The 17,389-nt window shown below is 42.5% G+C and overlaps 3 protein-coding genes across 3 annotated transcripts; 1 reads left to right on the forward strand and 2 right to left on the reverse strand.

Moving 5' to 3' along the window:
• Nucleotides 1-363: 363 nt before the first annotated feature.
• LOC117275963 (secreted RxLR effector protein 161-like) lies at nt 364-1,164 on the reverse strand. The gene is made up of 2 exons (XM_033655312.1): nt 882-1,164; nt 364-482 (listed from the first exon to the last, which is right to left on the reverse strand). Exons 1-2 carry the CDS (start codon nt 1,162-1,164, stop codon nt 364-366), a joined length of 402 nt encoding a protein of 133 aa, XP_033511203.1.
• Nucleotides 1,165-8,469: 7,305 nt separating this feature from the next.
• LOC138891967 (uncharacterized) lies at nt 8,470-9,768 on the forward strand. Its single transcript, XM_070175657.1, has one exon. The coding sequence runs from the start codon at nt 8,470-8,472 to the stop codon at nt 9,766-9,768; it is 1,299 nt and encodes a 432-aa protein (XP_070031758.1).
• Nucleotides 9,769-16,518: 6,750 nt separating this feature from the next.
• On the reverse strand, nt 16,519-16,803 carry LOC138891968 (uncharacterized). Its single transcript, XM_070175658.1, has one exon. The coding sequence runs from the start codon at nt 16,801-16,803 to the stop codon at nt 16,519-16,521; it is 285 nt and encodes a 94-aa protein (XP_070031759.1).
• Nucleotides 16,804-17,389: the final 586 nt, after the last annotated feature.

Here is a 17,389-nt window from a genome sequence, read left to right on the forward strand (position 1 = left end):
ACTGGTACTTCAAGAGATGAAGATACAGCGGGGACGATACTGGGGACATTTGAGGCTTCGAGATTCTCGGACATTATGGAGTTTAATGAGAGTTTATGAAAGAATAGAGTGTTTTGTTGTTGAGAGAAAAGGGAAATTTTGGCTTTTGATGTGAACAGTTGTGAGAGTGACAGAGTTTGGGTTTATTAAAAGGGGGTGAGGGACCGGTTGGGAACAAGTATTGATTTTCTGGGTAGATGGGTCGTTTTGTAATGGGTAGGACGCTTGGGTTCTAAAAAGGGAAAAAGGAGAAACTGATAATTTAATGACGTGGCACCTTTGTTAGCCGTTTAAAAAGATATGCATGAGAGTACAAAGGAACTACTAACCTGTGTCAAAGGAAGCAGGTTCCCTGACAGATTTTGTAAATGTGAGCCTCATCCTTTTACCAAAGTACAGTACATTAGCTCCTTGTTTGCTCTGTAATTGCCATGCGTGTCTACCTGTAACGGTATAGAAATGAGTTAGACCTTGCCAGAAAACACTTTTTAGTTGTTTTACCTGTACGTTTCTTTCATAGCCAATCAGCGAGGGACCAGGTTCTCAGCTTGATTTTATCAACCCAAGCACCAAGAGATTCTTTTCAAAGTGTTCTCTGCTCAGTGCTTTGGTGAATATGTCTGCAATTTGATCTTCTGTGCTTCAAAACTTCATGCAGATAAGCCCTTTTTCAACATTGTCTCTGAGAAAATGATGGCGCACATCAATGTGATTTGTTTTCTTATACTGAACTGGGTTATTTTCCATGTTGAGAGCACCGGTGTTATCACACAGTAGTGGCACACAATCAGAAAATACGCCAAAATCCTCTAACTGTTGCTTGATCTACAACAATTGAGCACAGCAAGAGGCAGCTGCTACATACTCAGCTTCTGCAGTTGAAAGAGCCACTGTGTTTTGTTTTCTTGCACCCCATGAAATGAGACACGATCCCAGAAAGTGTGCCATGCCAGAAGTGCTTTTCCTGTCCACCAGATAACCAACATAATCAACGTCAGCATACCCAATCAAGTTGAAATTATCTCCTGAGGGGAAGTAAAGAACCAGGTCCTGCGTTCCCTTTAGATATTTCAGGATTCTCTTGGCAGCCTTCGGATAAGATTCCTTTGGATTTGATTGAAACATGGCACATAGTCCCACACAGAAAATGATATCTAGTCTGCTTGCTGTGAGATGGTCTCGTTCACAGGGAAATCGGGTTCATCCATGTCCAGACGAGTGGTAGTGGCAATAGGAGTATAAATGACTTTTGAGCTTTCCATTTCAAATCTCTTCAGAAGCTCTTTGATGTACTTCTGCTGACTTATCATTGTGCCCTTAGGAGTTTGCTTGACTTGCAGACCCAAGAAGGAATTCAATTCCCCTATCATGCTCATTTCAAATTCACTTCCCATGAGCTTTGTAAACTCCTCACACAGAGAGTCATTTGTTTCACTAAAGATGATGTCGTCAACATAAACTTGCCAATGAGCAGGTTCCTTCCCCGTTTCTTCAGAAATAAGGTATTTTTCCTCTTGTAAAGCCATTTTCTAGGAGAAATTTGGACAACCTTTCATACCATGCACAAGGAGCCTGCTTCAACCATATAAGGCCTTGTTGAGTATGAAAACATGCTCAGGATGCTCATGACATTCGAAGCCAGGTGGTTGCTTGACGAAGACTTCTTCTTTTAAAAAGCCATTCAGAAATGCACTTTTGACATCCATTTGGAACAATTTGAATTCCATATGAGATGCAAAGGCAATGAGGATTCTGATGGCCTCCATTCGAGCAACTGGAGCAAAAGTTTCATCATAGTCAATCCCTTCTTCTTGATTATATCCTTGAACTACCAGCTTTGCCTTGTTCCTTGTTATGTTCCCAAACTCATCAAGTTTGTTTCTAAATACCCACCTGGTTCCTATAACAGTTTTGTCAACAGGTCGAGGAACCAGGTGCCATACGATGTTCCTCTCAAATTAATGGAGTTCATCTTGCATAGCAGTAATCCAGTCAGCATATTTCAATGCTTCCTTGATATTTCTGGGCTCAACTTGAGAGAGAAAGGCTGAGAAGGCAAGTGAGTTTCTTGACTTTGATCTAGTTTGAATCCCTGAGTCGAGAGGAGTGATCACATTTTGAAGAGGGTGTGAACTTTTGTGCTTCTAGTTAGACACATGAATCTCATTGTGAGAGGGTCCAGGTACTTCTGAATGTGACCCATGGTTGATGTGAGTCCTGCTTCTCAGCTCAACATCTGGGTTCCTTGCACAACATCAACAACTCTGTTCTCAGCTTCAGTTGTTGTGATCGAGGAACCAAGTTCCTCTACATCAGATGGAGATACAGCTGCATCATCATTATTTGATTCCTTGACGTAGCTCATCATGTCAGCCTTTCCATTTGCCATATCAATGACTTCACCAGGAACTTTTGACTGCTCTCCGTCTTGATCAATCTTATCAGTTGAATCTTTCCCACGTAGGTGGTATGATTCATCAAAGATCACATGTATGCTTTCCTCAACACATTGAGTTCTTTTATTGTAGACTTTGTATGCCTTGCTTTGTGATGATTAGCCCCGAAAGATTCCTTCATCACTTTTGGCATCAAATTTTCCAAGTGCTTCCTTACCATTATTGAGGACAAAACATTTACAGCCAAATATCCTCAAATATGTTAGCTTGGGTTTCCTCCTGTTTAGCAGTTCATACAGGATCTTGTTCAGGAGAGACCAGATCATGCACCTATTCACCAAATAGTATGCAGTGTTAACTGCTTCTGCCCAGAAGTTTTAAGCAATGCCACTGTCAATCAGCATTGTCCTCGCCATGTCTTCAAGATTCCTATTTTTTCTCTCCACAATACCATTTTTTTGAGTTGTTCTTGGAGCTGAGAAATTATGACTTATGCCATTTTCAGCACAAAATTCGTCGAATTTTGCATTATTGAACTCTGTGCCATGATTAGATCTTATACACGCAACATTGTGGCTCAGTTTCACTTCGATCTTCTTCACGAAGGCAAAAAATACTGGAAAAGTTTCATCCTTGGTTCTGAGGAACAAGGTCCAGCCGAATCTAGAGGAGTCATCCACTATAACAAAAATGTACTTCTATCCTCCTCTACTTAACACCTTCATAGGTCCACACAGATCCATATGGATGAGATCAAGTGGCCTTGAGGTGCTAACTTCCTTTTTGGGCTTGAAAGAAGACCTGACTTGCTTTCCTTTTACACATGCATCACATACCTTGTGATCTTTGAAACTTGACATCGGCAGGCCACGAACCAGGTCCTTCCTGACCAGTTTTTTCAGCAACGTAAAGCTTGCATGACCCAATCTTCTGTTCCATAGTTCAGCATCATCATCAACAACACTCAGACAAGTGAGATCCTCATTTTGCAGGGACTCAAAATCAGCAATATAAATGTTCTTGTATCTTTTTGCCATCAGGACCACTTTACCAATCATAAGATTTGTGACTGTGCACACTTTTGACACAAATTCCACTTTGTTTCCTTTGTCGCAGATTTGGGAAACACTCAGTAGGCTATATTTCAAGTCGTTCACATAGTACATATTTTCAATTGAGTGAGTGAGTGACTTCCCGATTCTTCCTACTCCCAGAATGTATCCCTTTTTTCCATTTCCAAAGGACACACTCCCTTCTTGTAGGGCTTTGAGTGAAAGAAAATCATCGATGCTTCCAGTCATGTGTTTAGAACAGCCACTATCCATGTACGATTTTTGGCTGCTTCCTTTCACTGCTCCTTGCACAAGAGAATCAAGGATTAGAATTAGGAACCCAAACAAGTTTGGGTCCCTTCTAGTGAGGAAATGGGCGAATTAAACTTCTTTTTGTCCAGAAGGCAGTATACGTTTTTTTAACGGAGGGACCAGGTTCCTTAGCAGTAGTTACCTTTTCAACAAACACCTTATTTTTCTGTTGGGACTAAATTCTAGCCTTACAATTTTCTTTAAAGTGACTAGTGTTGCCACGGTGAGTGCAAAGCCAGTTATCAGGGACAGTAACATACTTGCTAACGACGCCGAAACCTACCAAACCACGTCTGAATGACCTCAAATTTTGCACACAAGTCAGAAATGACACAGCGAAGCTATTCCAAATTTTCAGAATCGGATTATGACCCCGATATCAAAAAGTCAAACCCCCGGTCAAACTTTCCAAAAATTCATCTTTTGCCATTTCAAGCCTAATTCCACTACAGACCTCTAAAAAAATTTCCGGACACGCTCCTAAGTCTATAACTACCATACGGAGTTATTGACATCATCAAAATTCCATTCTGGAGTCGTTTGCTCAAAAGTCAACTCTTCGGTTAACTCTTTCCATTTAAGCTTCTAAATAAGGATTGTTCTTTTAATTTAATCCTGAATCTTCAGTAATTCAAACTCGACCACACCTGCGGGTCATAATACATATTGCGAAGCTGCTCGAGACCTTAAGTCACTGAACGGGGCGTTAATTCTTAAAACGACAAATCGAGTCGTTACATTCTCCACCTCTTAAACAAACGTTCGTCCTCGAACGTGCTAAGAATTATTCTGAGGTTACCAAATTGATGATTTTACTTTTACACATATACTCACGGTTGATCCCACGTTACCGTATTTGAGATAAGCCTGACAACACCATCTCATTTGAGATTATTTCTTTTATCCATATTTATAAACTTTAAGACCAATTTCTTACACTCCAAACATTTTCAAAAGGCCTAATTTTCACAACAACGCACGGTTTTAGTCTCAGCTGGCTATAGACACTCGTGCCTACGCACACATCAACTTTCTTGATAGTGTTGAAATACTTCAAAATTTTTCTGGGGTGTTACATTATCCCCCGCTTAGGATTATTCGCCCTTAAACACATAACATAATTTATCTCTTCTTTTGCACGTCTCAATCCCCCAAATTTTACTAACTACCAAATTTTTCAGAAATTTCGGCAGAGTCTCTCTTATAATTGGGCCTATCCACCTGCCAGAGTAACACCAAAACAACTCCTAACAACACATCAACAAAACACCACAAGGTATATATCAATAACATTAATCTCTGCATTACAAGCACTGCATTATCATAATGATATCAGGACATGAAGCACTTCATATGTAAGCCCATCACCACATCTCTGGTCTTAAAAGCTGTTCATAATTAATTCCAGTATCATCAATTAATTTCATATTAACCAACACCTCGTTTCAAATTTTTACAACACTGACAACAAACTGTGAAGCATGGGGACCTCATAACTATTTATCTGACTTAACGAGTCACATTTAACGCCACCTGGGCACTCACTTCGTAGGCTAAAGCTCAATAATTACAACACAATTATGGCACATAAACATATAAAAGAATTATCACATAAGCCTATCAGACATAACTCCCTATTAGTACTATAGTACAAATTAAACTTCACAAAGGGAGAATTTAAACTCATAAATATTTCACCGCAAGGACCTCGTCCTTATATAACTTCCAATATGGCTTGTAACCCGGTTTAAATATTTCACATCATATAAAAATGCGAGAATATCGTCCTCAACTCCGAATCACAAGTATTTTGCACATTGTGCCAATTGAAATTTTCAATTTCCTTTCTTTCTTATTTTCAATAAATTTCGTAAACAGTTTTCACACGCATAATGAACCCTCATACCGGTAGGGCATATAATTCATAAAATTGGAATCAATTATTCCGAAACACATTAAACCCACTGTAATGAATAATAAAAATTACTTTTGGACTTATAGACCTCAATGGTGCACAAAAATAAAAATGATAGACACGGGCTCACTTCTTCAAATCTCCCAACAGGGATAAACACATAAGTGGGTCATAAAATTACGAAACTCACCCATAAGCGGAGCATAATAGGAGGACTTACCTCAATATTCAGAACCGAATCAAATTAAGGAAAAATATCCTTTTATAACAAATCGGGATCGTACCTATAACGACACTATCTGGTGTGGTGGCCTCAGCCACACTATAGCAATCATATCAACGGGCCGGACCTCCATCTCTTAGGCGCCCTCTACCCGCCTGTCCTCCACCCCTAACTGGCTGTGCACGTGGGGTAGTAGCTGCACTAGGGTCCATAGTCTGAGTGTTCTGATAAGATCCACCCCTCCCAAGTCTGGAACAATCTCTCATAATGTGCCTAGTATCACCACACTCATAACAGCCCCTCTGAGGTAGCGGCTGCTCGTACTGGGTAACTACTGTAATAATCTCGTATCGGTGGTGCACTATAAGAAATTACTGGAGCACCCCGAGTAATCTAATGTGCGGACTGATCTGGCCGACTGCTCGAGCCTCCGCTATAATGGGTCCTAGCTGAAGAGTAAAATCCACTGAACCCTCCAGAGCTTCGAGACCTTTTGGACTCCTTAGACTCCCTTTCCTCGCCTAGAACACCCTCAATCTTCCTTGCAATCTCCACTACTTGTTGAAAAGGAGTATCAGTTTGCAACTCTCGAGCCATGCATATTTTAATATCATAACCGAGCCCCTCAATGAATCTGCGGACCCACTCTTTGACTATATGAACCAAGATAGGCGCATGACAAGCTAACTCACTGAACCTGATAACATATTCTGACACTGTCATAGTGCCCTGACGTAACCATTCAAACTCTGTGCGCCACACATCTCAGAGAGTCTGGGGAACAAACTCTTTCAAGAACATTTCCGAAAATTGAGCCCAAGTTAGTGGTGTTGCATCAGCTGGTCTACCTTCTTCATAGATTTTTCACCACTAATACGCTGCGCATGACAGTTGAAATGTAGTAAAGGCAACTCCGCTCACTTCCACAATACCCATGGTGCGGAGAATATGCTGACAACTTTCTAGAAATCCTTGGGCATCCTCTGTAGCTGTGCCACTGAAAGTAGGTAAACTATACCTCTTAAACCTTTCAAGTCTCTTTTCTTCTTCTTCTGATGCCTCTGACCAATTTGAATTGATCTTTCATTTAAAAAGATGCTAATCAACATGTAACCCTACATGATTGTATACGGTCAAAATCGTGCTTGCCCGATTTTGTATGGTTAATCGAGACCGGGGTGGCAAATCGAGGTTCAATCCCAAGTTATATTGGATCGTTACATTAATAAATATTTCCTAGCTCGTGATTCAGGGATCGATCGAGATCGAGACCAGCTAAGGTCGAGACCGAGAAGGATAGGGATCTAGCGAGATCGAGGGAAGCCTGCTAGGTCGAATAACAGAAAGCTGAGAAATCCGTGACCGGGCAAGGATTGTGGCGGAGATCTCGGCATATATCGAGTCAAGACCGGTTGATTCGCCAATCAAAAGATTTTCTTCTGTATTTAGAATCGTACCATATAAAAAACTCATCTACTATATAAAGGGGGTTCCAATCATTTTGTAAAGGGACACTCATAACAAAGCAATATATTACGTTTTTTCTCTCAGCTCTTTTATTCAGTTGTTCAGTTCTTACTTTTCAATAATATACTCATTTGGTTCGAGGGCGACCTAGCTCGAGGGCCCAAGTTGCACGTTACATTGGTTTGTTTCATTTTACAGTTAATTTCTAACTCCAATTCTTATATTTCTCAGTTTGTGCCAAGTGAAATCAAATATCCTTAAAACCACTTACAAATTTAATTGTTATCCGATTTTAAGGGTAAACAGTTTGGCGCCCACAATGGGGCCAAGGATAATAGTGATTGCCTGGTGCTAATTTTCATAACACACAGTGCTTTACACTTGTTCTTGTAAGCATTTTTTATTCCAGGATCAGCATGTCGAACTCTCAAGCAATATCCACACACATCGACAATGGTCTTGGTTTTCAAGGCGAAAATGACAACGTAGCCACCCCAGGAAATGAAGTGCTTCCAGTTGATCTCAAGGGAGTACCAGTTGCAGACCCCATCGACGTCAGTTCCCATGTTGCCCTGAATGCAAATCTGGGCGTCGACCCCGAATATAGCATTCGCAGAGACGTTCGATCAGCCGGTCAGAACGCATAGGGCGGCGAAGAAGGCAGAATCAACCTTCGAATAATATTCGAAATACTGCAGGCTCAACAAGTTGCAATAACACAACTTCAAAATCAAAACCACGCACCAAGTAGGGTCGAACCCGAGCTATCATAGAAAGTTATTCACAAGGCCGAACCAATGTCGGGGAGGTCAAATATGAATGAGTCGGGGACCGACCCCGCTATCTTGAAAATGCTCGAGGAGCTGACAAAGCGAATTGAATCGAGGGAGAAGAAGATTGAAGGGAATGACAAAAAAGTGGAAACATATAACTCCCGAGTTGATCAAATTCTGGGGGCACCACTAATTTTGAAGTGTTTGGATTTAAAGAACTTTGTACGAAAGCCCTCCTCCCCCTCCCCCCCCCCCGATCGCGGCTCCTAAGCCCATTACGAAGAAATTTCGCATGCCAAAAATTTCCAAGTATAATAGAACTAGCGACCCCAACGAGCATGTCACTTCTTACACATGTGCAATAAAGGGGAACGATCTAGAGGACGATGAGATTGAGTCCGTACTGCTGAAAAAATTCGGAGAAACTTTATCAAAGGTGGCGATGATATTGTACCATGATTTGCCACCTAACTCTATTGATTCTTTTTCCATGCTCGATGATTCCTTCGTCAAAGCACACGCCAGAGCGATAAAGGTCGAGACTAGAAAATCGGACCTCTTCAAAGTAAAACAAAAAGACAACGAGATGCTTAGAGAGTTCGTATCTCGGTACCAAATGGAGCACATGGATCTGCCCCCAGTCGCCGACGATTGGGCCATTCAGGCTTTCACTCAAGGCCTAAACATACGAAGTTCGGTAGCCTCACAACAGTTGAAGCAAAACTTGATCGAATATCCAGCTGTAACCTGGGCCGACGTATATAATTGGTACCAGTCAAATATTAGGGTTGAGGATGACCAGTTGGGGACTCCTTCCGTATCCGTTTATCCAAACAGGACCATCGACAAAGTTAAAAGGGATATTGACCGGGAACCACGGTCAAACAGAGATCGATATCAGCCATACGTTGGAGATCGGAGAAACAACGGGCCTGGGTGTAACCCCGGTCGAATTAGTAGAAGAAATGATCAAGGACATAGCTCTCGAGGGCTCATGAGTAAAAGAAGTTTCAACATAAATGTCGAACCTAAAGAAGCACCACGACTATCGGAATACAACTTCAACATTGATGCATCAGCTATTATATCGGCCATTGGGCGCATCAAAGACACTAGGTGGCCTCGACCTCTACAGACTGATCCGGATCAGAGAAATCCTAATCAAATGTGCAAATATCATGGCACCCATGGTCATAAAACAGAAGATTGCACACAGCTGAGGGAGGAGGTAGCCCGTTTGTTCAACAAAGGGCATCTTCGAGAATTCTTAAGAGATCGGGCTAAAAACCATTTAAAGAACAGAGATTCAAATAGACAGAATGAGCAAGAAGAGCCGCAGCATGTGGTCCACATGATTGTTGGAGGGGTCGATACTCCTCAGGGGCCGGTATTCAAACGCACCAAGGTGTCGATCACGAGGGAAAAGCGGACTGGAGACTACGTACCGGAAGGAACCCTGTCTTTCAATGATGAGGATGCAGAGGGGATATTACAACCCCACAATGATGCACTGGTAATATCTGTCCTTATGAATAAAATTCAAGTTAAACGTGTTTTGATTGATCCAGGTAGCACGACCAACATTATTTGATCGAGGGTCCTAGAACAGCTCGGCCTACAAGATCAAATTGTGCCCGCAGCCCGAGTACTTAACGGCTTCAACATGGCAAGCGAAACCACCAAAGGTGAAATTACTTTGCCAGTAAACGTGGCCGGGACCATCCAAGAAACAAACTTCCATGTGATCGAGGGTGACATGAGGTACAACGCCCTGCTTGGAAGGCCGTGGATCCATAACATAACAAGGAGTCAAAGCAGTGTACGGAGAACAACCCGCCACCAAGGAGATGTTTGCAGTCGATCAAGTGATACCGGTATCGGCGCTCTCATCAATGAAGGGATCAGATTCGAAGGGAAAGCAGGAGCCCAAATAGCAACCACAGACACCGGCCTCGACCCAATTACTGAAGCAAGGGATCGACAAGGATGACGACTACCGGATCCATCGATCCTTCATAATTCTCGATGACTCCGACCCCACCAAATCGACGGTCGAAGAGCTGGAATAAGTCACACTGGCCAAGCATCAGCCCGAACGAAAGGTATACCTGGGCACAGGGCTAACCCCAGAGCTCAGGAAAAAACTTATTCATTTCCTTAAAGCTAACATGGATTGCTTTGCTTGGTCCCACATCGATATGACAGGGATCCCACCAGAAATTACCACTCACAAACTGAGCCTGGACCCTAAATTCCGCCCGGTGAAGCAAAAAAGAAGGCTCCAGTCCGAGGTCAAACATGCCTTTATCAAGGACGAGGTAACCAAACTTCTCAAAATAGGATCCATTCGGGAAGTAAAGTATCCCAAATGGTTAGCAAACGTAGTGGTAGTCCCTAATAAGGGAAACAAACTTAGAATGTGTGTAGATTATAAAGACCTGAATAAAGCATGCCCCAAGGATTCTTTTCCTTTGCCTAATATTGATCGTATGATCGATGCCACGGCCGGCCACGACAGTTTTATCGATGCCTACTCCGGGTACAAGCAGATACAAATGAACCCGAAGGATCAGGAGAAGACCTCATTTATCACTAAGTACGGTACCTATTGTTATAATGAAATGCCATTTGGTCTAAAAAATGCTGGTGTAACTTATCAACTCCTAGTAAACCGAATGTTCAAAGAACAAATAGGAAAATCAATGGAAGTTTATATTGATGACATGTTAGTTAAGTCCCTGCGAGCAGAGGACTATTTAATGCATTTGCAAGAGACTTTTGATATACTGAGGAAGTACAATATGAAGCTCAACCCCAAAAAGTGTGCATTCGGGGTTAGCTCGAGCAAGTTTCTTGATTTTATGGTGTCCAATCAGGGAATCGAGATCAACCCCGATAAAATCAAAGCTATCGAGGATATCACGGTAGTGGATAATGTAAAGGTCATGCAAAGGTTGACGGGGCGGATAGCCGCCCTAGGACGATTCATTTCGAGATCCTCAGATAGGAGCCACCGATTCTTCTCGCTGCTTAAGAAGAAGATCAATTTTGCATGGACTCCGGAATGACAGCAGACCTTGGAGGAACTAAAGCGGTATTTATCGAGCCCGCCACTACTTCACACCCCGAAAGTGGACGAACAACTTTACTTGTACTTGGCAGTCTCGGAGATAGCGGTAAGCAGAGTCCTGATCCGAGAAGAACAAGGTACGCAATTCCCTGTCTATTATGTTAGTTGGACCTTAGGTGAGGCCGAAACTAGATATCCATACTTAGGAAAATTAGCGCTTGCTTTAATAAGCGCCTCTAGGAAACTAAAACCATATTTCCAATGTCATCCAATATGTGTTGTAACAACTTATCCTCTTCGAAATATTTTGCACAAACCCGAGCTTTCGGGTCGATTGGCAAAATGGGTCGTAGAAATCAGTGGTTATGATATTGAGTATCGACCCCGAACCGCCATCAAGTCTCAAATCTTGGCGTACTTCCTGGCTGACTTTACGCCGGCCCTCGTACCTGATATTGAAAAAGAACTACTGATTAAATCGGGTACATATTCGGGAGTCTGGACCCTCTTTACGGGTGGTGCTTTGAACGCGAAGGGGTCCGGATTAGGCATCGTACTAAAATCACCCACAGTTAATGTAGTTAGACAGTCCATCAGAACTACAAAATTGACTAACAAGGAGGCCGAGTATGAGGCCAAGATTGTAGGTCTCGAACTAGCTAGAAGCTTGGGGGCGGAGGTCATAGAGGCTAAGTGTGATTCCCTCCTCGTGGTAAACCAAGTGAACGGGACTTTTGAAGTCCTAGAAGACCGAATGCAAATGTACTTGGATAAACTACATGTGACTCTACATCAGTTTAGGGAATGGACCTTGCAACATGTACCTCGAGAACAGAACAGCGAGGCCGACACTCTTGCAGACTTAGGTTCATCGGTTGAAGACGCCGAACTCAACTCGGGGACTGTCGTACAACTCATGAAATCGATAATCGAAGAAGGTTACGCCGAGATAAACTCCACAATTTTAACCTGGGATTAGAGAAACAAGTACATAGAATACTTATAGAATGGGAAGCTTCCATTAGATCCAAAGGAGTCGAGAGCTCTGCGCACAAAGGCAGCACGGTTTACTTTGTCCGAAGACGGAATGCTGTTTAGAAAGACGTTTGATGGACCGTTGGCTATAGGTTTGGGACCGGGAGATACCGACTACATCTTATGGGAAGTTCACAAGGGCACTTGTGAAAATCATTCTGGTGCCGAATCACTGGTCCATAAAGTAATCAGAGCAGGGTACTATTGGACCGATATGGGGAAGGATGCAAGGGAGTTCGTTCGAAAATGCGACAAATGCCAAAGGCATGCGCCCATGATTCATCAGCCCGGGGAACTACTCCACTAGGTCCTGTCCCCATGGCCCTTCATGAAATGGGGAATGGACATCGTTGTCCCTCTCCCGTCACCCCCAGTTAAAGTTTAATTTATTTTGTTTATGACTGATTATTTCTCTAAATGGGTTGAAGCACAGGCTTTCGAGAAAGTCAGAGAAAAGGAAGTCATAGACTTTATTTGGGACCACATCATATGTCGATTCGGGATTCCCTTCGAAATTGTATGTGATAATGGAAAACAATTCATCGGCAGCAAAGTAACTAAATTTCTCGAGGATCACAAGATCAAAAGGATCCTATCAACACCTTATCATCCCAGCGGGAACGGACAAGCCGAATCAACCAACAAAACTATCATCCAAAATCTTAAGAAGATATTGACCGACGCCAAAGGAAAATGGAGAGAAATACTACACGAGGTACTATGGGCATACCGCACAACATCGAAATCCAGCACCATAGCAACACTGTTCTCATTAGTTTATGGCGCCGAAGCTCTGATCCCGGTCGAGGTCGGAGAACCTAGCATTAGGTTTTGATATGCAATAGAGGAGTCGAATAACGAGACCATGAATACGAGCCTAGAATTGTCGGACGAAAGACGCGAAGCCGCTCTCGTCCGATTGGCCGCTCAAAAATAGCGGATCGAAAGGTACTACAATCGAAGAGCCAATCTTCGACATTTTAACATTGGGGACTTGGTGCTAAGTAAAGTTACCCTCAACACCCGAAATCCGAATGAAGGGAAACTGGGTCCGAACTGGGAAGGACTGTACCAGGTTCTTGAAATTATCGGAAAAGGATCCTACAAGCTCGGCACGATGAATGGCGAACAACTTCCGAGCAATTGAAATGTATCGCACCTAAAATGATACTACTGCTAAGGTACGACCCCTTCCATTTTTATTTATATTTTAAACTAACCCTTGCAGGTGTTACCAAAAATAATGATGGATTCTTCGACACGAAGCCTTTAGGTCTGAAAGCATGCATTGCACTTTTTTTCCTTAGACCGGTTTTGTCCCAAATGGGTTTTCCGGCGAGGGTTTTAATGACTCAACCATTGATCGTGCTAACTTAGAACAATTCAACGAGTATCCGAGGTTATTTTACAATCAACCTCGAATACTTGGAGGTATTGCCCTCGAATGTCAACTTTGATGCAAAGAAATTACTTCATGGAAGCAGGGTTTCGATAGAAAAAATTCGTAAGGGCCAAATGGTCAAACGAACCGTGCCCGCGTAGTTTGCTCGAGCCTTGGCACAGAACATGTACGCATGTATAATCATTTATAAAGAGAAGTATTTTCCTTTGCCGATAATTCATGCCTTAGAAATATTTTTCTACTTTACAATTTCATACTCTCGATCTATTATGTAAACAGGCTTAAGGGCCGACCATAACCAAAGTTCGAATAATTACCCCATGCTCAGATAAACAGGCTTAAGGGCCGTCCGAAAAATAAACGAGACCAAATCATTAAAACTCCAAGATCATAAGACCTTTTAGGCAATCCTCAATTTTTATAGGCCAAGGACACCCCACTCGGGGACATACACTCCGGGCAAGCTCGAAGTAAAATGGAAAATAAGCCCAAGGGGCAAATCCCGAACAAAAAAGTCTAGGGCCGAATTAACACGGTTTAGAGACATCCAAATTTCGTAACAAAATAGGCCTTCGAATTCCCTCATAAACCAGTTAAAGGGCTACTTCTGGCAAAATCATAAAAGGCTTCGATAATATCAAGCCTCAAAAACTCTAATGAGTATAAAATTGTTCGAACTCCCGAACAGTTCCTTATTGCATGTTAAAGCATTATAAGTTTTGCAAATACAAATGATAAAAAAAAATTTCAAGCCGAAAAGGGGAGAAAGCCACAAACAATCATTTTACAAAGGCTATATCGGCCTAATACAAAAGCCTAAGGGGGCTGTTTTTGCTTTGAGTTCGAGAGACCATCTTCGCTCAAATAAAAAACCTAAGGGTTACCTTACTTCGAGTTCGAGCAAGCACTCACTCGATCGTAAAGCCTAAGGGCTATACTAGTTCGGTTTCAATCAAATTGTCTAAACCTCAGACCTTATAATACAACTTCATAATTTTATAAGGTAGAAAGGAAGAAAGTTTTAATATATATACACATCAAAAATCATTTACAAAGGCAACATGGCTCAATCAAATTTCTCTACAAAAGACCGAAACAGTCTTAAAAGAAATACAAAAAATACTAAAAGACTTAGTCATCTCTAGGAGCAGTATCTCCGCCCTCGAGGCCTCCTTCGCTTTCAGATCTGCTCATACTCCCGGTATCATCATTATCAGGAAAGGGCAACATTCTGGCTTCGGCTTCAAGCTCCTTAGCATTCTCGATCTCGGCTGTAAGATCGAAGCCACGAGCATGGATCTCCTCGAGAGTCTCCCTCTGAGACTGGCATTTAGAATGCCCGGCAACCCAGTTTGCTCGAGCCTGAGCAGCCTCGGCAACCTCTTTTGCTCAAACCTGAGCAGCTTCAGCATTGGACCAGTACACGACCACCATTGCATCAGCATTAGCCGTGGTTATTTCGACCTCCGATTTGGCCGCTGCAAGTTCTGTAGCCAGTCTCACTCGATCAGAAGTTGCTAAGCCTAACCGAGACTGGAACTCCTCGATTTTATTGTCTTGCACCAAGGACTTCTCTTTCAAGCTTCGAAGTTGGATCTCAGCCGAGGCCAGTTAAGTTCGGGCAGCCTTCTTTTCTGAGGCAAGTCAGTCCAAGTTTTTTTCCTCTCCTCGGCCTCCGCTTTCACGACGTCCACTTCAACACGAAGCTACCTGATTACATCGAGCTTTTGCTGGACCTGTGGGATCGAGATGTTAGCCATCACGCCCGAGTCAATGTCATTAACTTCAAAGATTCTTTTTACCTGCTCGGACAAATCAGCTTGTTCTCCCTGAGCTACTTCTAGCTCAGCCCGAAGTCCTTTTGCTTCTCCTTCTCTCTGCTCATTGAGAAGCTTGAAGGCATCTCTCTCCTCAGCAAGCCCTCAGATTTTGGCTTTATACCGGCTCAGCTCCCCTCGGGATCGGAGAATCACCTCGTGATGAAGCACATAGGCCTACAAAAATAGAAAGAAGGAATTATACAAGGAAAGAAAAATACAAGTATTGTACATCTTTGCAAATAGTTCGAGCCTTTGATAGGGGCGTATGCCAGACATTTTTTTTAATTTTAAACCCCTCCCAAAATTAGGAGGATCTATAGTGTTTTCATACTTCCCATTCAGCGTGACTCGGATCCAGAACCTAACGATCGTAAGTGGAGGTATTTTTACCAACTGAACAAGTCTCACTTGTCTCGTATGCCAGACATTGATGTGTGTGTTTGTGGGTTAACTGTTTATTGGGATCCCACAAGCCACAACAGATGACTGTTAAACTTGTGATAAATAATGCAAAAAAGGATTTTATATTCTTTCTTGACCATGCTGAGATGTTGTTTCTAAGTCGACCATTTAGCTATTGAACTCTTTCCTTGTTTGTCTATGGTATAAGTAGTACAATTTCTTTTTAGCTTGATAAAATTGGGGTAAGATTTCGTACTTTATTCTTTCTAGACCATATACATTGAGTTTGTTATTGTTATTTGCTCAAACAATATTAAAAAACCTTATCTAGTCGTCAAGTACTGTATTTGTGTGACAGTAAAACTAATAATTAATAAAAGTATTAATTCCTTAATAGTTCAAAATCGGGTCAATTGGTTTTTTGGCCTTTTACAAACTTGTTTTTAATTTTATGACTCTACCTCTTCTTTTTACATATGAGAGATTTACTTTTACACGTAAGAGATCTTTTATTTACACATAAGAGATCTAAAAAAGATATTTTCTTAAATTCAACATTCGTTCGCGAAGGAACCGGACTTTTGACGGGCCAGCCCTTTTTTATGCGCCGCTTTACCCTGAAAGGAAAATGAGCTTTGCTCCTCTGGGCGCTAGGCGCTCCCGTGGTTTGCGAGAAGGAAAAAGGATGTTGCATCTGGCACGAGATGATAAAGAGAGAGTTTCGTCTATCGATGAAGAGCGGATTGACGGAGCTCTTGGCATTGCTTTGTTTTTCTCTCCTTTCCTATCAGCGAGTTCCGACCCTTCTGTTCGAAATTTCTTCGTTTTTACTGAACCGCTTGCAGAATCAAATCCTGTTCCACAAGATCCTATATCAGCTATACATCCTCCTTGCATTTATGCCGGAGACGTCGCCAGTGCTATGGGCTTTGGCTTATGTAGATCAAAAATGATGAATGGGATTGTGGCACTCCACTCGCCGCCAATGCGGAAGGATGCCGTCGAAAAGAATGGAACACTGTTTCGCTCTGTTGGATGCGTCGGATCCCGTATAACAAGCGAGCTCTTTACCCTCAAATTCAAACATGTGGGCGCAAAATGCTATCCTGCTTTATTGTTACGTAGCAATAGAAGCCTGCTTATGCTGCTTCGGCGGCGCTTTTTCGCCTTCTCTTCGCTCTGGACAGGAGCGCTAGTGGACACGGGGAGGGAGCAGGCGAAGCGTGTCGTTCGTAATGGAAAGAAAGATACCACTACTTCGCCTCTTTGTTGGACCGCCGGCGCGAACACAGTGGTCTCTGACCAGGACCAGGAACCAATTCGAATTTGGATCTTGACATGTCGGTGGTTTTTAACCGTAGGCATTTTGCCAGGAAGTTGGTGGGCTTATCATGAATTAGGTCGGGGTGGCTGGTGGTTTCGGGATCCCGTAGAAAATGCTTCTTTTATGCCTCGGGTATTAGCCACAGCTCGTATTCATTCA

The sequence above is a fragment of the Nicotiana tomentosiformis genome, chromosome 5 (genome assembly GCF_000390325.3).
Source record: "Nicotiana tomentosiformis chromosome 5, ASM39032v3, whole genome shotgun sequence".
Classification (NCBI taxonomy): domain Eukaryota; kingdom Viridiplantae; phylum Streptophyta; class Magnoliopsida; order Solanales; family Solanaceae; genus Nicotiana; species Nicotiana tomentosiformis.